This window comes from Cervus canadensis, chromosome 13 (assembly GCF_019320065.1).
Source record: "Cervus canadensis isolate Bull #8, Minnesota chromosome 13, ASM1932006v1, whole genome shotgun sequence".
Classification (NCBI taxonomy): domain Eukaryota; kingdom Metazoa; phylum Chordata; class Mammalia; order Artiodactyla; family Cervidae; genus Cervus; species Cervus canadensis.
The window spans coordinates 15,705,100-15,725,486 of record NC_057398.1 but is presented as its reverse complement, the minus strand read 5'-3'; the positions used below and the strand labels follow the sequence as shown (position 1 = coordinate 15,725,486).

General features: G+C 37.9%; 1 protein-coding gene across 13 annotated transcripts in view; it reads left to right on the top strand.

The window, feature by feature from the left end:
- SMG7 (SMG7 nonsense mediated mRNA decay factor) overlaps positions 1–20,387 on the top strand; it is a 78,252-nt gene that overhangs the window by 11,338 nt on the left and 46,527 nt on the right. For 5 of the 13 annotated variants that reach the window (XM_043485498.1, XM_043485502.1, XM_043485495.1 and 2 more), the window contains exon 1: positions 19,187–19,325. The exons of 6 other annotated variants lie outside the window; for them this stretch is intronic. In XM_043485498.1, the coding sequence (XP_043341433.1) occupies positions 19,210–19,325 (116 nt within the window). In that variant the 5' untranslated portion in view covers positions 19,187–19,209. Of the gene's footprint in view, positions 1–19,186; positions 19,326–20,387 lie in introns of those variants that run through there. 2 more of the 13 variants (XM_043485494.1, XM_043485503.1) reach the window with 2 other exon arrangements.

Genomic DNA, 20,387 nt, shown 5'->3' with positions numbered 1-20,387 from the left:
TTTTGTTCTCACTGTTCTTAATGGCATCTCCCTTCTGTAGTGTTTGTCTTAAGTGAGAAGCATCATTCTAAAATCCATTGTATTTAAAGAATTGCTGTATTGATGCATTAATATTCTCAGTCTGTTCCGAAAAACTCCATGGGTTCACTGACTGCACTGAGTCCTTTTTCCATCTCTTCTCTTCCCAAAGGCCTAGTATTTCAGTGTTTAGTTGGAATGCAGTATACTAGAATGTGTTTTGCTAATACTGCCTCTTAATTATTTAGTTTTTCATCAGGCAACAACTTAACCCGATTTTCTTTGAGATACTTTGTGGTGAGTGAGATGTAAGATAATCAGTAAAGTGCAACTGGAAGATGATATTCCAAGAAAAAACGAGTTAGAGGTATGCTTCAAAGGGAAAGGGAATTAGAGGTCTGCTTGCTTGAAGACTTATTTGTTGTTGATGGAAAAAGATAAAAAGCGTAGTGTTAAGAGAACCACCATAGGATGAACTTGGGTTTAAAACGTTTCTTAGGGCATCTGTAAAGCTTTGCACTTCCACACACATACACAGTTTGAGTTCTTTTGTTGCAGGCACACAGTCACCCTATCATGCAGGGTTTTGTAGCCTTTCAGTTTATCCGTATATTAACCTTCACATACTTGTATATACATATGTATGTATATAGTTTTAACAACAGGGATTGGGCTAAATCATATAGTTTTATAATTTTTTTTCACTGAACATTTTATCAAAGACATGTTCATATAAAATCTGTAACATCATTGGAAACCTCAGCATGCTGAAAATTATAGGAGTACCATAATTTTCTAAGCTGATTTCCTAACAAAATGTATGTTGTTTCCAGTACTTTATTATTATTAAAAAAATACTGTAATGAGCATCCTGGTACACACCTGCTCTTGTGTATGCTTACTTGAATGACAGGGTATGCGTGTTTTAATGTATTTTAAGTGTGGTAGGCAGAATAATGAGCCTCCCAAAAGATATCTACATCCTGATCCCCCAAAGCTGAAGAATATATTATGTTATGGGGGGAGGCGGGATTGAGATTGCTAATCAGCTAGTTTTAAAATAAGGAGATTATCATGGATTATTTGGTGGGCCCAGTGTAATCACAAGAACCCTTTAACTGTGAAAGAAGGAAGCAGAAGAGTCAGAACCAGAGAGCGCATCCTGTTGGAATGAAGCAGGTCACACACCAAAGATGCAGGTAGTCTCAAGAGCCAGGAAGAAGCACAAACTCAGGTTCTTCCCTAGAACCTCCAAAAAGCTGCATAGCCGTGGTTATACCTTGACTTTGCTTTACTGAGACTCACTTAGGCTTCTAACTTTCGGACGTTATATAAGAGAATAAAATTTGTGTTGTTTTAAGCCACTAATTTTGTGATAATCCATTATAGCAGCAGTAGGGAAATAATACATGGTAGATAGTGCCAAAAAGTATCAGAAAGGTTTGTACAGTTTGTGTGTGTGTGCTCAGTCATGCCCAGCTCTTTGCAACCCCATGGACTGTAGCCCACCAGGCTCCTCTGTCCATGGAATTCTCCAGGCAAGAATAGTGGAGCGGGTTGCCATTTCCTTCTCCAGGGGATCTTCCAGACCCAGAGATGGAACCATAGTCTCTTGTGTCGCCTGCATTGGTAGGTGGGTCCTTTACCACTGTGCCACCTGGGAAGCAGTCTATTCTGGCGCTTCCCAGAAGGTAACTTTTTCTGTACATGCTCCCCAGTATTGAAGATTTCATGTGTTGATATTTCACCTTTTTTTGGAAGCACATTCTTTGATGTCTTTATCTATAGAAAGGGCTTCCCTGGTGGCTCAGGCAGGAAAGAATCTGCTTGCAGTGTAGGAGACCTGGGCTCAATCCCTGGGTTGGGAAGATCCCCTGGAGGAGGGCATGGCGATCCACTCCAGTATTCTTGCTTAGGAAATCCCCATGGACAAAGGAACCTGGCGGGCTAGAGTCCTTGGGGTGGCAAAGAGTCAGACACGACTGAGTGACTAAGCACACACATAGACAAGCCTATCCAGTATGCCAGCATTTCCCAGAGTGTGTTCTGCTGAATGTGGCAAATTCATGTGTGTTAGGATTCTCAGTTTTTCCAAGGCAAAATAAAGTAAGAATACAGAATTAAACTGGATTCTTTATTTAGAACTTCTCATAGCTTATAATATGCTAATAGGTATTATGAACCTCCAAGAGGGAGATAGAGATTGGTGTTTCCAAAGCTACGTCACATCTCATAGGACTGATGTTTTCTTGGAACACTCATTTAAAGTGCAACACTCCTTTTCCTGTTCTTTGATCTCTTATTTCTCTTTAATATAGTAACCTTCACGTATGCCCATATTATACCTTAGACTTTGTTATTCTTCAGAATTCTTCTACTTCTAAAGTTCTACATTTGACCATTTCACTTTGACCACATCCTGACATGCTCTAATCCAGCTGCTTCTGTTCAGGACTTGCAGTGTAGATTCCAAACTTTTTCGCTCTTAGTCACTTCCTGGTTTTTTCTTTCCTTTCTCCTGTTTTTCTCTTCTGCCCTTTTATAGATATTACTTTAACTGTCTTACCAGTGTCCTCAGTCTGCCTGTTCTCCCAGTCTAGGAGAATTCACTCTGAATGATTCTGAAAATAAACTTCTTTGGGTATAATTGATAGCGTTGCTGGGAAAAACAAAATTACAGACTGGCCAATTGTTGTTGAAATGCATAGACTTCCACTTTAATATCTATTCTTTTTTCCCCTCTGTTTTGCTAGTTTCTTCACAGTACTTTTAATTTAAGCTTTAAGTATTTTTTCTTGAAGTTTTACAACTTTTAGCAGATGGCCCCTGTGTGAACATAACAGCAAGAGCCTTCTGGTGGTACTGATCTGCTTCCTATTCCTCCTTCTACTAGTTCTTGCTTCTGCCCCTCTTAGAAAGGGAAAGGTTCTCATCCTCCTTATTAAGGTGGCCTTTTGTGTGTGTGTGTGCGTTGGATATCATCAGCTTGTTTTTATATCCAACCCTTTCCCTCTTTACTGGAACTTTGTTTTATTGTAAACATTGGCACAAGCTTCCCTTAACCTGTCCTTCCCTAGCATTTGTTCTGTCATTTATCTTCCCCATTTATCATCTTAAAACATGATCTATGCTGACTTCCTCAGCCCAGTGTTCTCTGGTCTCTACCTCTACCTTTCCACTGAAACCATACTTGGTCAAGTCACCAAAGGCTTCTCTGTTTTTAACTCCATAGACTCTTTTATTTACTTATTTTTTAAATTGAGCTCAGGGACTGTTTGGCTAATAAGTGTATCCCTGAGGCCTCCATGGTACCTGATACATAGTGGAATCTTTGCATGTGTTTGATGAATGTTCGTTCAGTGAATGTACTTCAGTCTACTGCCCTCTGTTGGACTCTGCTCTGGCCTTGTTCCTGTGTTAATGTGTTTCTTGTTTATGTGTTTCCGTGGCTGTGTTTTGTTTTTTAACTCTTGTTTGAATTTAGTATTTTTTCTGCTTTTTCTTGTTACGTTAAGACTGATTCTTATATTGAAAGGTGTACCTTATCAGTGTGTTACTTTACTTTTAAAATGGAGCTGTATTATCAGAAAGTTTAGCCTGATACTCCAAATATGAGCATTAGCCAAGCATAGCACTTAACGGTGTGGTGATTTAAGAGCAAGGCCTTTACTTTCTGGCAGCCCTGGGTTTGAAAACTGGGTGTATGATCGTGGGTAAGTTACCTATTGTTTTGATTCCAGTTTTCTCAGTGGTGGAGTGGAGATAATATGTTTCCTAGGGTTTGAGAAGGAATAAATTAGATAACATAGTAAAAGTTCTTAGCATGGTGCCTTATACCTGGGTTTAAAAAAGAAGCAGTAAATTGCGCTATTAATAATTAGTAGTAGCAGTACATTATTTGTTATATAAAAACCACACATTCTTACGGAGTTGTCCTAAATTATCTTTAATGAATTGCATTAGTGTTTTTTTTTTTCCTTTATTTGAACTTACATATACCAAGTTCTGGGCTTCCCCAGTAACTCAGCTGGTAAAGAATCCACCTGCAATGCAGGAGACCCCAGTTTGATTCCTGGATTGAGAAGTTCCCCTGGAGGAAGGGATAAGCTACCCACTCCAGTATTCTTGCCTGGAGAATCCCCATGGACAGAGGAGCCTGGTGGGCTATATTCTTTGGGTCACAAAGAGTCAGACATGACCGAGCGACTAAGCACAGCACATACTAAGTTTTGGGACTATGATAGATTACTGGATCAGGGACAGTTCTGTGAATACAAGTGCACTGGACTTATGGCCACTTTATAATTTTATTATTTAATCTATTTATTTACTTTTTTTTTTTTTTGGCTGAGCCATGAGGCTTATGCCTAGTCTCGGTGGAGGGATTGAACCCATGCTCTTGGCAGTAAAAGCTCTGAGTCCTAACTATTGAACCACCAGGGAATTCTGACCATTTTAACCTTCTCAGAGAACTAGAAACAGAACTTAATTGTAGCAGTTTATTTAGATGATTGGTTTTAAGGAAATGGAGTTACTGAGGATACTATGATGGGTGTTATAAACTGTTTTATGGGGAAAATTCCAAGAGCCTTGAAGACTCTTCATAGGATCATTTCCAATGAAAGGTACAGTTTTGCGAAGGTATTGTGACCTACACACTAATGTGAGGGGTGTATGTGGAGAAATGGCAGGACGTAGGCTAGGTGGTCAGGTGGCAGATTATTATGAGTTACTTAGACCTGAATGTGGACATAATTTCTTTTAAAAGGATTTTCTTTCTTTCTTTCTTTAAGACTGCACTGGGTCTTCATTTGCTGCACTTGGTCTTTCTCCTTTTGTGCCGAGCAGGGGCTACTCTCTTGTTGGAATGCACGGGCTTCTCATTACAGTGGCTTCTCTTGTTGCGGAGCACAGGTGCTGGGGCACACGGTCTTCAGTAGTTGTGGCACACAGGCTTAGTTGCTCTGAGGCATGTGGGATCTTCTCAGATCGGGGATTGAACCTGTGGTCCCCTACCTTGGCAGGCAGATTCTTACCACTGGACCCAGGGAAGTCCCATAATTCCTTCCTTTATGTTAGTCATTTCAGATCCCCAGATTCCCAAGTGAGGTGAAATGAAATGAGAGAAAAATTAAGAATCTGAGAATTACAGTCATGTACTATAAAAGGAGTTTGGAAATGTTATAATGTAATACCACGTTAATAAAATAATCTCCAAGTTTCCTGCTTTCCTATACCTGTTACCTCCACTGTTTTTTCATACCTAAGATGACAGTCTTTCCTCTCCAGTATTTTTGGCAGCTGGTGTGATGCTACAAGTGATTGAAGTGCTCAAAAATTTATTACCATAAATATCTCTCATTTTAAATGCTAACAGGGAATTGCTTTCCTTTGTGTGAGGATTTACTTGTGTTTGTGTTGTACTAATATTTAGGAAATATGTACAGTCTATCCTGATTTTTGTGGCTATATAGGTATACCTTTTATTGTTTTTGTTATTTTATGATTTTATAAAAAGTTTTTAGAAATCATTTTGATCTGTTTGTTGTTTTTGAAGGGCATCTTAATGATTATGCAGGCTTCCTGATGGCTCAGTGGATAAAGAATCTGCCTACAGAGACGGGTTCGATCCCTGGGCCAGGATGATCCCCTGGAGAAGGAAATGGCAGCCATCTCCATAAAATCCCATGGAGAGAGGAGCCTGGTGGGCTCCAGTCCATGGGGTCACAAAGAGTTGGACACGACTTAGTGTCAGAGGTTAATAATTATGCCCTAGACACTCTGCCTTATGGGTTCTGGATTAACTTCCTGTCACCTGTAATCTAGCAATGCTAATGTACTTTTTGTTTTTTCACCTTTAATGTTGAAGCTTTCATAGAGTAGCAGTAAGGTGTGATAACTTTATAGAGAGAGGCTGTTGGTTTGTGCTTTTGACCTGATTAATAATAAGCCGACAATTTTATTTTGTGTTAGATACTATTCCAAACATTCTTTAATTGTGAATCCTCAGGGCAACCCTGTGAGGTATATATTATTAGCTTCATTTTATAGCAAATCAAAGAGAGAGGCAGAATAGTTAAGTCCAAGGTCATACATAGAGTAGCAGAACCATGATTTGAACCCAGGAATCGGGCTTTAGAATCCATGTTTTTAACTATGTATCATACAGACTCTACCTCTATAGTTTTATTTTCCTATTTGCCTGGGATTGTAGGATTTTGCTTTTATTTTTGTTTTATTTATGTTTATTATTATATGCTTACATAAAAATATGCATATTTTATATATGAATATATAGTCTGAACAAACTGATCTCATCAATCTCAAGCTTCCTAATGCATTTATTTTTTTGTGAAATATAAGAAAAGAGGGTAGGGTAATTTCTCAGAGAGCTTACTAAGGGGAACAGTAGGGGAGATTGTTTTCTTCTATATTTGAAGTAAATTTATTAATTTATTAATAAACTAATGAACTAGGACTGACTAGTCGGTCTGCCACTCTTCTCTCAGTATAACTGTTCTTTCTTCAGTATTGCTACTTAAATACAGTATTTCCCAGGACCTTTGGGGATACTGAGAACCAGCTATTATGGGTAAAAATAGTTCTGACCCACCTGAGCTAATCAGACAAGTGGAAAATGACTTGCCAGTTTTTACAACTAAAGTACAGAAAATTGGACTTGCCTTTTCCCTGTTGACTTTATAGAGTTGTTACATAGACATATTCAGATGTTAGCTTCTGATACTAAGGAACACAGTTTTGCATGTATGAAATTCAAATCTTGGATTAAGGTACTTTAAAAGGAAAATTCAGTGTGGCTTTTAAAAACAGTAACAGATTACTAAAGATGTCATATGTGGCCTGACATCTTTGAATTAACCATTTTTCTTCTTAAACACATAGTCACCTGAAAGTAAGACTGGTTTACTCAAGAAAAAGAGCAACCTTCTCCATTAACTCACAGTCTTAACTTTTTCTTTCATGTGACTTCACATTGTCTTTGAAAAGTCCCTTCTTGCAGAAAATCTTTGAGTCATCTTAGAATTTTGTCAGATAAATGACAAGATGTTTCTTTTTATTCCCAGTCTCTTTCATTGATCAGATTACTTTGTTCACCATTCCCTGATAGCATTTGAGGGAAGGGCTTTCTCTTAATTGTCCTGGTACAACTTTAGAGCAATACCAACACTCAGTAAATGTTAACTAGTAATGTAGGAGATCCTGCTTATTACCAACATTTAGTTTTTTTATTGAGGTGTATTTGATTTGTATTATATAATTTCAGGTGTACAACGTTGTGGTTCTCAGTTTTTAAAGTCTATACTTCATGTATAAAATATTGACCATATTCCCCATGCTGTATAGTATATCCTGTAGTTTATTTTATGCATAGTAGTTTGTACCTCTTAATCCCCACACGTATCTTCTTCCCCTTCTCTTCTTTGGTAACCACTAGTTTGTTCTCTAATATGTGAATCTGTTTATTTTTTGTTATATTTACTAATTATTTTGATTTTTTAGATTCTGCATGTAAGTGATAACATACAATGTTTATCTTTCTCTGTCTGACTTATTTTACAAAGCATAGACTCTCCAAGTCCATTCATGTTGTTGTGAATGGCATAAATTTCATTCTTTTTTATGGCTGAGTAGTATACTAATGTGTGTGTGTGTTTATACTACATCTTCTTTATCCATTCACTTGTTGATGGACACTTAGGTTGCTTCCATATCTTGACTATTATAAATAATGCTGCTATAAACATTGGGATGTATTTATCTTTTCAAACTAGTGTTTTTGCTCTGTTGGGATATATACCCAGGAGTGGAATTGCTGGATCCTGTGGTAGCTCTATTTTTAACTTTTTGAAGAGCTTCCATGTTGTTTTCCACAGTGGCTGTACCAGTTTACATTCCCACCAGAAATGGGAATGTACATTCCTACATCCTCACCAACTTTCATTATTTGAGGTCTTTCTGATGAGAGCCATTCTGACAGATATTAGGTGATTTCTCATTGTGGTTTTGATTTGCATTTCTTTGATGATTAGTAGTGGTGTTTGTGGAGAAGGCAGTGGCACCCCACTCCAGTACTCTTGCCTGGACAATCCCATGGACGGAGGAGCCTGGTGGGCTGCAGTCCATGGGGTCACTACGAGTCGGACACGACTGAGCAACTTCCCTTTCACTTTTCACTTTCCTGCATTGGAGAAGGAAATGGCAACCCACTCCAGTGTTCTTGCCTGGAGAATCCCAGGGACGGCGGAGCCTGGTGGGCTGCCGTCTATGGGGTCGCACAGAGTCGGACACGACTGAAGTGACTTTGCAGCAGCAGCAGTGCTGTTTGAGCCTCTTTTCATGTGCCTGTTGGCCAGCCATATCTCTTCTTTGGAAAAATGTCTATTCAAATTTTATGTCCTTTTTTTAGGTGTTTTTTTTTTTTTTAATGTTGTATGAGCTGTTTGTATATTTTGAAAATTAACCTCTTGTGGCTCACATCGTTTGCAAATATTTTCTCCCAATTTGTGTGTTGTCTTTTCATTTTGTTGATGGTTTCCCTTGCTGTGCAAAAGCTTTTAACACATTGTTGACCAGGGGATTTTGGCAGAAGCTAACACCTGTAGCTGGCAATTTTTTATATTAAGTGAATATTGAAACACTCCAATAAGTGACATTTGGGTAACAAAAACTGTATTAATATGTCTCTGGTCGATAATGTGTTAAGTTTAATTAGATCCCATTTTACTTATTTATGTTTCCTTTACCTTAGGAGGCAGATCTAATAAAAAATATTGCCATAATTTATGTCAAAGTGTTCTGCTTATGTTTTCTTCTAAGCATTTTCTGATTTCCAGTCTTACATTTTGGTCTTTAATCCATTTTGAGTTTATTTTTGTATGTGGCATAAGGAAATGTCCTAATTTTATTCTTCTACATGTAGCTGTCCAGTTTCTCCAGCACCACCTGTTGGTTAATTGACCGTAAGTGTGTGGGTTTGTTGCTGGGCTCCCTGTTCTGCTCCATTGATCTGTGTGACTATTTTTATGCCAATACCATACCGTTTTGATTACTGTGGTTTTGTCATATAGTTGAAGTCAGGGTGCATGATACCTCCAGCTCTGTTCTTTCTCAAGATTGCTTTGGCTTTTCAGGGTGTTATGTGTTTCTGTACAAATATTTAAGTTATTTGTTTTAGTCTTGTGAAAAATGCCATTGGTATTTTGATAGGGATTGCATTGTATCTGTAGCTTGCTTTGAATTGTATGGTCATTTTAACAGTACTAGTTCTTTCCGTCTGTTTATGTCGTCTTCAGTTTCTCTAATCAGTTTTTTCAGTTTTCCAAGTACAAGTCTTTTACCTTCTTGGGTAGGCTTATTCCTAGGTATTATTCTTCTTGATGCAATTGTAAATGAAATTGTTTCCTTAATTTCATTTTCTTATAGTTCATTGTTAAGTGTCTAGAAGTGCAACAGATTTCTGTATATTAATTTTGTGTCCTGCAACTTTATGGAATTCATTGATGGTCTATAGTGGGTTTTTTGGTGGTTTCCTTAACGTTTTCTATGTATAATATCATGCATGTTACCTGCACAGTTTTACTTCTTCCTTTCCAATTTGGATTCCTTTCTTTTTCTTGTCTGATTGCTGCAACTGGGACTTTCAATACTGTGTTGAACAAAAGTAACGAGAGTGCTTTTAGCTTTTCATCATTGTGTGTGGTGTTAGATATGGGAAGGAATTATAGAAGTATAAGGGTGTTAGGGCTAGACACTTAGGGAATAGGTGCCAAGTGATAGTGAAGCTTAACTTTCATTGTTAATGACTTTCTTAATCTAGATAGGTGGAAGCAGAAAGAGGCAAGAAATGACCTATCCAAAGGTAGGAAGGGTCAGGAAAGTGTGAAGAAGCAGAAGAAAGAAGAAAGCAGAAGAAAGGTCAGCTAAGTGTGCAGAAAGCTTTAATGAAGGCTTACTCTAATAGAGTAAGTTCTCAAAGAGTGGTCCCCAGATTAGGAGCAGCATCATTACCTGGGAACTTATTAGAAATACAAATTCTTGTGTGCTTTCTTAGACCTGCTGAATCAGAAACTTTGGGGATAAGGTCCAGCAATCATTTTCAAAATCTCTTGAGTGATTTTGATATGGGCTAAAGTTTGAAAGAATGCTGATACAATATACTATTGAGAAATACTACAGAGTTCAGCAAACGTGAGGACTGAGAAAAGGCTCCTAGATTGGGCAAAGTCATTGTTAACTCTGGAGAAGTGTGTTACAGTGATAAGGATGGACACCTAATTGAAAGTTTAAAAGTGATGGGATAATGAGAAAGTGAATTCAGTACTTACATATTGTCTTTTAACAAAGTTTAGAGGCAAGGATTAGGGTGGATGCTTGAGGGGAATAGCAAGATCAAAGGAAATTTAGATTGGAAGGAATGAAGTACATTTAAACCTAATGGGAAAGGATATTTATTTATTAGAAATTATTTTAGTCTGACTAGTGAAAGCTTTCTATGCAGAAAGCATTCTAACCTTAAAATATTTAATAATTGCTTTATTAGGACATTGATATATTTAGTAGTCATTTATTGTTAAATGACTTGTTTACAATTATTACAATTGTAATAATTGTACATGGTACAATTGTACATTGTACAGTGTAACAAATAATTGTTACATTGAGTTAAATTAAAATATTGCAATAAAAAACTGGAATATTAAATTGCCACCAGCACTATTCACACAGTCCAGTCTTTTTTATGAATATATGATATGCATTTTATGCATATACAGGTAATGAATTTAGTCAGGTTATGATCATGTGGTGTAAACTGTTTTAAATCACATTAATTGAGGTAATCATTATATATAATGAAAATACACTCATTTTAAGTGCACAGTCATGAATTTTGATGAACATATACCTCTAACCACTGCCCTAGCTAAGGTATAGAACATTTCCAAATCCTAAAATAAGTTCACCCCGGCCCCTTTGTAGTCAGTCCTACCCCTACCCCTGCTTGTTTCTCTATGTCTCAGGCAATCATTATTCTAACTTTTATCACAAAAGATTACTTTCGCTTGTTTCAGAACTTCATAAATGAAGTAATACAGTACATACTCTTGTTATGTCCAAATTCTTTTGCTTGATGTAATATTTTTGAGAATAATCCTCTTTGTTGCATGAATCAATAGTTTGTTCCTATTTATTGTTGAGAAGCACAAGCTGGAATCAAGATGCTGGGAGAAATATCAATAACCTCAGATATGCAGATGTTACCATCCTTACAGCAGAAAGCAAAGAGGAACTAAAAAGCTTCTTGGTGAAGTGAAAGAAGAGAGTGAAAAAGCTGGCTTAAAAAACTAAGATCATGGCATGACTTTATGGCAAATAGATGGGGAAACAGTGGGAACAGTGACAGACTTAATTTCGGGGGGCTCCACAATCACTGCAGATGGTGACTGCAGCTATGAAATTAAAATACGCTTGCTCCTTGGAAGAAAAGCTATGACCAACCTAGACAGCATGTTAAAAAGTAGAGACATTACTTTGCCAACAAAGGTCCATATAGTCATAGCTGTGGTTTCTCCAGTAGTCATGTACGGATGTGAGAGTTGGACCGTAAGGAAAGCTGAGCATTGAAGAACTGATGCTTTTAAACTGTGGTGTTGGAGAAGACTCTTGAGAGTCACTTGGACCTGAAGGAGGTCAAACTGGTCCATCCTAAAGGAAATCAGTCCTGAATAGTCATTGGAGGGACTGATGCTGAAGCTGAAACTCCAATACTTTGGCCACCTGATGGGAAAAACTGACTCATTAGAAAAGATCCTGATGCTGGGAAAGATTTAGGGCAGGAGGAGAAGGGAACGACAGAGATGAGATGGTTGGATGGCGCCACTGACTCAATGGACATGAGTTTGAGCAAGCGCCTGGAGATTGTGATGGACAGAGAAGCCTGATGTGCTGTAGTCCAAGGGGTCGCAAAGAGGCCGACATGACTGAGTGACTGAACAACTGTTTCATCATGTGACTGCCACAATTTATTTATCCATTGACCTTTTAATGGGCCTTTCGTTTGTATCTGCTTTTCTGCTATTGTGAATAAAGCTTTAGGAATGTAATATGAAAGTCTTTTCATGGACATGTTTTCATTTCTTTTGGTAAATACCTAGGAGTGGAATTGATAGGTCATATAGTAAGTACATGTACAACTTTATTAAAAATTACCAAGCTGTTTGCCAGCGCGATTATAACATTTTGTTACTCTTAGTAGCAGTGTTAGAAGGGTTCTGGTTATTCCATATCCTTTCCTTCAGTATTTGGTATTGATAATCTCTTTGATTTTCACCATTCCAGTGCACATGCATTGGTATCTCGTAGACTTGCATTTTCAGACGACTGAAGATGTTGAGCACCTTTTCATGTGCTTATTGGCCATTTGTGTATCTTCTTTTGTAGTATCTAAATCATTAGCCCATTTTTCAAATTGATTGTCTTATTACTGAGTTCTCTTTAATGTTTTGAGCATAAAGCCTCTGTATGTGTTTGTATATACACATTAGCTTGCTTTCTCACTTCTTTAATGGTCTACATTGAAGAGCAGAAGCTTTAAATTTTAAAGCTATTAAAAAGGAAAGCTCTGAATAAAATCATCAACAATAATATATTCATAATTTAACTTTGGATATGTGAATTGTTGAAAATTGAGGTCTGTATTGTATTATGGAATAATGAATAAGTGAAGTTTAGGTTATCAGATAGGCAGGTGATACCACTATAATGGCAGAAAGGAAAGAGGAACTAAAGAGCCTCTTGATGAGGGTAAAAGAAGAGTGAAAAACTGGCTTGAAACACAACGTTAAAAAAGACTTAAGGTTGTGGCATCTGGTCCCATCACTTCATGGCAAAAGGAAGGGCAAAATGTGGAAGCAGTGACAGATTTTATTTTCTTGGGCTCCAAAATCACTACGGGTGTGACTGAAGCCATCAAATTAAAAGATACTTGTTCCTTGGAACCTATGCCAAACCTAGACAGTGTATTAAAAAGCTTTGCCAACAAAGGTCTGTATGGTCAAAGCTATGGTTTTTCCAGTAGTCATAATACGGATGTGAGAGTTGAACCATAAAGAAGTCTTGAGTGCTGAAGAATTGATGCTTTCAAATTGTGGTGCTGGAGAAGACTCTTGAGAGTTCCTTGGACTGCAAGATCAGACCAGGCAATCCTAAAGGATTTTGCCAACATCCGTTGGATCATTGAAAAAGCAAGATGGGTTCCAGAAAAATATCTACTTCTGCTTTATTGACTATGCCAAAGCCTTTGTGCGGATCACAACAAACTGTGGAAAATTCTTCAGGAGATGGGAATACCAGACCACCTGACCTGCCTCCTAAGAAATCTGTATGCAGGTCAAGAAGCAACTGGTAGAACATGAACAATAGACTGGTTCCAAATCAGGAAAGGAGTATGTCAAGGCTGTATATTGTCACCTTACTTATTTAACTTGCTTGCAGAGTACATCATGCAAAATGTCGGGCTGGGTGAAGCACAAGCTGGAATCACAATTGCCAGGAGAAATATCAATAACCTCAGATACGTAGATGACACCACCCTTATGGCAGAAAACAAAGAACTAAAGAGCCTCTTGATGAAGGTGAAAGAGGATAGTGAAAAAGTTGGCTTAAAACTCAACATTCAAAAAACTTAAATCATGGCATACAGTCCCATCATTTCATGGCAAATAGATGGGGAAACAGTGGGAACAATGACAAACTTTATTTTGGGGGGCTCGAAAATCACTGCAGATGGTGACTGCAGCCATGAAATTAAAATATGCTTGATCCTTGGAAGAAAAGCTATGACCAACCTAGACAGAATATTAAAAAGCAGAGATATTACTTTGCCAACAAAGGTCCGTCTAGTCAAAGCTATGGTTTTTTCAGTAGTCGTGTATGGATGTGAGAGTTGGACTGTAATGAAAGCTGAATGCCGAAGAATTGATGCTTTTGAGCTGTGGTGTTGGAGAAGACTTCTTGAGAGCCCCTTGGACTGCAAGGAGATCCAGTCAATCAATCCTAAAGGAGATGAGTCCTGAATATTCATTGGAAGGACTGATGCTGAAAGTGAAACGCCAATACTTTGGCCACCTGATATGAAGAACAGACTCATTTGAAAAGACCCTGATGCAGGGAAAGATTGAAGGCAGAAGGAGAAGGGGACGACCGAGGATGAGATGGTTGGATGGCATTGCTAACTTGATGGACATGAGTTTGAGCAAGCCCTGGGAGTTGGTGATGGACAGGGAAGCCTGGCATGCTGCAGTCCATGGGTCTCAAAGAGTTGGACACAACTGAGCAACTGAACTGAACTGAATCCTAAAGTAAATCAACCTTGGATATTCGTTGGAAGGACTCAAGCTGAAGTTCCAATACTTTGGCCACCTGATGCAAAGAGCTGACTCTTTGGAAAAGACCCTGATACTGGGAAATACTGAAAGCAAAAGATGAGATGGTTAGATAGCATCACCAACTCAAATGGATATGAATTTGAGCAAACTCCTTGGAGGACAGAGACTGGCATGTTCATGGGGTTACAAAGAGTTTGGACACGAGTTAGCGACTGAATAGCAACAGCAAGGTTCTGGAATTCTGATATACTTGGATTTGAACCTCAGTCCTAGCATTTACTACCTTTGTGATCTTGGGCAAGTTTCCTAAAATCTCTGAGTCTTTGTTTCTTTGTTTTTAAAACCAAAAAAATAGTAGTTACCTCAGGTTGCTATGAAAGTTAAATTGAGAATGGTTTCTGTAATCCACTTGCCATTCACCCTAGTCTCCACTGATTATTACTTGTCTTTCTTTATATTATTCGCTTCAAGTTTTATTCTTTCATTCAGGAGTGTTTTTGCCTTTTAAACTGTATTATATTTAAAGAAACTTGTATAACCCCCCTCTGGCATTCATGAGACTTTGTTTTCAGCCTTTTTTTTCCCTCTCCATTGAATTCTTCTCTTGTTATTTATCCTATTCCATTTCATTAAAAAGACATATATTCCATCTTAAAAACTTTTGACCCTCACTCTTTTGCCTCTCCTTCCCAGAAAAAGGTATCTAAACTCAGTTTTAGTCTCCCTTTCCTCCTGTTTTCCTTTAAAGTCAGTCCATGGGCTGATGCTCCCACTTCACTGCCCACATTGTTCCTAACGAGATCCTCAGTGACTTCCACGTACTGAATCCAGTAGTCAGTTCTGAGGCCTCATTTTACTTGCTGCACGAGCAGCGCTTACTGATTCTGCCTTCTTTTCTTGAAGCTCCTTCATTTGGCTTCCACTACACCACAAAACTTCAAGTTTCCCTCCTTTCTCTATTGTCATTAATTGTCTTTTTACTATTCCCTTGTCATTTCTTGCCTTGTGATGATGACTCCCAAGGTGGATTTCTGTGGTTACATATCTTTCCTTTAAATGATTCAGGATCATTTAAATGATAAAGGATCCTTTAAATCCTTCAGATTCTTAAATAACTGCTAGTATACATTCACATGGATGTATAATATCTTAAAGTTACCATCATCGTAAAAAACAATAGCAAGTGGTTTATATAACACCATGTGCCAAGCATTGTTGTCCAGAATGAACTCTTTACCCTGCGCCTACTTTTATCTTTAGCTAGTACATGACAAATCCTCATGAATCGTTTTTGATTCCTGTCTCTCTGTGTGTGTTTAAAATTTCACTCCGCAAACCCTGTTGGTCAAAATCTGGTCACATTTTATTCTCTCCATTGCTGCCTACTGGTTCAAGCCAGTGCATTCTTGACATAGTGGCTCAGTGGAACGTGTTAAAACCTAGGTAAGGTCATGGAGCTTCTTTGCTCAACATATCCAAAGGTGTCCCCTCTCTCAGACTGTCTAGGTCGAGTTGGCTAACTGGTCATCCAGTGACTCAGTGTCCTGAAGGGTCCAAGATGGCCTCACTTAAATGTCTGAACTGTCAACTGGGATGACTGTGATAGGTGGGAAAATGGGGTCTCCTCTTTCCAAGTCGTCTGTCTCCTCTGCTTTATAACATTGTGAAGGCGTAACAGCAGGGCAAGCCTCAATGCACAAGTGCTTGTCCAGCCTCCGTTTGTGTCACACTTCCTGAAGTATTGGCCAAAGTAAGTCACACAGCCAACCCAAGGTCACTGTGTGAAGAGAGTTCACAATGGTACAGATGCCAGGAGGTGTGTGATTCACTGGGGGCCATTAATGTAACAGTCTGCTGTAGGCCCTCTATGATTGGTATCAGGTGTGTTAGATTATTTTATTATAATGCATCACCCCTTTCTTTAGACAAATAGGTAAATAATAAAGAAAAAAGGAACCTGACTAAATAAACTGATGTCTGGAAGTATAGGTTAAATAATGGTTCCTGGGTGGAAAAGTCAGATTTGACTTTTTTTTATCTCTCTTAAATGTTGGAGACCACAGAAGTAGAAATTTCTGTCTATACCAAAACAATGTACAGATTGTTTTATTCAGTTAAATCAGACAGTATCTTAATATTGTTGCTGGCTGAGTTAATTAACTTGTCCATATCCCATGTTATACTCCAAATTGGGAAGTTGTACTTTACTTTTCCCTAACCTAAATTTATATGGTGTTTTACATCATATAAAGGACTGTTTACTGTTTCTTTTTCTAACCTAATGTTAGTTTCCTACTTACCTATCAAGGGATATAGTCACACCCTTATTTTCTTCAGGTCAGCTCTTTATCCTTTGTCTTATCATGCTGTCCCATGTCAGGTTATTTTTCTCTTAGCATTTCCAGTAAATTTGATTTGCTGTTACTTACATTGAAACTCATTTTAATTCTAATATCTACTTAGATTTTTACTTTCATTTTCCTGACTTTGGAATTCTGTTAACCTTTTCTTAAAAGTATCTACAGGAACTCCCTAGTGGTCCAATGATTAATTAAGACTTGGCACTTTCACTGCCACCAACCCGGGTTCAGTCTCTGGTCTGGGAGACTGAGATACCGCAAGCCACATGTTATGCACAAGCACTGATAACTTCATTATTTCTTAAAGAATAGTCTTACCCGACCATTTGATATTGTGATACTAGTTTTATTAAAAATTTCTTTCTTTTTATTTTTCCTTGTAGAAGGCATTTATTCATTTTAATGTGTTAAATAAATATATCATCTTGTATTTTATTTCAGGAAGATAAAAGCATTGTTGCAAAGGATATCTTTTTTTTTTAAGCATTGAGTCCAATAGTGTTGAGAACCGCCATCCTAGCCTACATCATCTAATAGAATCAATAATCTCTAGTGCAGGAAACGTGTAAGTGAATAACTTCACCATAGTGCTGTCAGTGCTGCTAAAGAAGTGGGCCTTAAGATTCACTGGGAGTGCTTGGCCAAGCCGAGTCCCTCTTAGAGGAGTTGCTGTTAAAATACAGAAAGGGGTTAACCAGACAAAGAAGGACGGGGAAAGGCATTTCAGGTTGAGTGAAAGCATGAATCAAGATGCAGTGGGGCAAAAGAGCAGGGAACTAAAAGTAATTTGGTTTATTGGGTCCTAACATATATATTAACATGCTGTGCCAGTGAACTTGGGTTTTGTCATGAGGTATTTTCTCCTAGTCTTTTCCACTAAAGTGCAACTAAAATCACAGGTGATTAAATATGTGTTGAAAGTATGGAGCCAGAGTCCACATAGACCTCCTGCATGTTTGAAATTTCTCTTAATATTGATGTTTTATTATTTAAAATTATGAATAACTTTGTCTTCTATTCTAGAATCAATTAATGTGCATTCTTAGCTTCAATTTCCTAATTTTAAAATGAGGATAATAATAGCATTTACGTCTTAGGATTGTTGGGCAGAGTAACAATACCTATAATGATAATAATGACAATAATAGTTTTTGAGGGCTTATATAACAAGGAACAATCCTAGATGTTTTATTTCTGTTACCTCATTTAATCCTCAAAACATGTCCGTGAAGTGGGTACTTTTGTTGTCTCCTTCTTACTGCTGATAAAATTAGGGCATAGAGAAGTAATTTTCCTAAAGTTACACAGCTAGTAAAGAGCAGAGCTAGGTTTGAACCCAGGCAGTCTGAATATGATACTTAACTGCGACATTTTATTTTCCGAGTCTGTGAGATCAATGTGTAAAGCATTTAGTATAGAATCTGCCACGTAATAATTTTAAGTGTAAGTGGTTATCAGTATTTAATAATAATTACTCAATTTATTTTGCCCAAATCTTTAAGTTAAATTGGTGTCTGAAAGAAATTGTGCAAGTGGCTTGAGTTATTCCCAGCATGCCCTTGAGTACAGTGTGATATCCAAGCCCATGCCTTTAACCACTACCTTCTGCTGCCTCCTCTTTACTGTTGGGCTGTCTCCACATTAGAATTTAAATCTGGTAGGAGCTGTAATGTTTTGTTTACCATTGTATACCTAGTCCTTAACACTCTTGTTTAGTGCAGAGAAATAACCAAATTATTATTCAGTAGGGCTTCATAGGTGGGGCTAGTGGTAAAGAACCCATCTGCCAATCCAGGAGACATAAGAGACGCAGGTTCAATCCCTGGGTTGGAAGGATCCCTTGGAGAAGGGCATGGCAACCAACATTCTTGCCTGGAGAATCCGATGGACAGAGGAGCCTGGTGGGCTACAAGTCCATAGGGTCGCAAAGAGTCAGACATGACTAAAGCAACTTAGCATGCATTTCATTGAGTGACTGAAAATCTAAATACCTGCCTTTTAGCTGGTCTCAGAATGTAAGCTTTTTTTGTACCTTCTATAATTGTGGTTTAATTGCTTTACATGGTTTTCCTTCCATACATAGTCCTGTTTGGACCAGCCATCTGCTCCTGAACCTTGGTGTACCACAAGAACCCTTCTGGGTAACCGATTTAGAGATCACTCAGGTTTCAGGCAGGGAGATTAGAATAACAGTTGGATCCCAAACTAGAATTTTAGATATATACAAAACAGAATTTTAAAATGTGTACTCACAGAAACTAAGTATAACAAGGAAAAAAGCCATGATATCTTTCCTTTTGCCTTTGACATTGATCATTTTAAAGAGAAAATAATTTAACTTTCTTCAAGGGGGTTCTCTGTTATTGTGAGTTAACTCATATTTTCCTCCTCTCCTCTATCTAGAATGTCTTAAACCATTCTACCTTATGAGAAATTGGATGTTCTTGCAGATAGTCATTGTGGGAGAAAACATTTCATTTAAGTCCCAGATGAGGACCGGAAACTTGAAATCAGAGGAGCATCTGAAATCAAGTAATATTAGGTAGGATAAAAATTACAAGGGATTTCTACATGTTTGTATTCCTTTTAGAGATATGTTAAAGTATTCACATACTATGAACACTAGTAGAAGAATTAGAAGCTTTCTGAAGCATTTGATAATGGCTGGGATGGGGGAGGGAGTGCTAAGGGTTTTTTTGTTTTGACTTATGCAGCCTCATAAGAACCTTGTGTGTTTACTTTGTCATGAGCATTTATATCTTACAGTCCAAAGAAAATTTTTAAACATTTAGTAGCGTAAATGTAAATTTTATGTTTGCACATGTGGTCTCTGAATATTTATGGCAAGCATAGGGGCATGCGATTTATCTTGTGGTGGACTATCCATTAGAATAAAAATTCCTGTTTTGGATTACATATATAGCAGTTCATTTGGAATACAGGGAGCCTCAGTTCTTGCTTCTGTATGTTAGTCTGCATACAGTCAGGCCTTCTAGATGCCTATAGAAATAGGTGTATGATGGTGTGCAAGAGAAGCCCTCTCCAGCCACACAGTGAGCTGGTAACTCTTCTCACTGTAGCTTGTATCAGTTTAAATGATAGTGTGAAGGTGCTTGGTGTCAGAGATGAGACTTTTAAGTGTGAAGTGCTGGTTGTCCTTACAAGTTGATACCATGACTGTGACACCCAGAGCCAGGCCATTCCAGAAGCCTTGCTTTATTGTATAAAGCTTATGAGCTCTGGAACCAGACTGCAGGGTGGAACCCAAACTCTGCCACTTCCCAGTTGTGTGATTTGGGGCAGGTTGTTTAACTTTTTCTTAGTCAGAAAAATGGGAATAGTATTGTTACTTACCTGATAGATTTCTTGTGAGAATTAAAGGTTTAATAGTATGTAGTAGCACATAAACAACACCTGGCAAATAGTAAATGATCAACTGTATTATTATGTAAGCCATTGATTAATTCTTAGGAGATGAGCTTAGATGGCATTCTGTACTTCATAGTTTGCTTGATGTGCTGTCAGGTCCAATTTTTAACTGTATTTGCCTAAGCTGTGTGATCAAAACTAATGTTTGGAGAGGAGAAAAATGTGTTCGTGGATC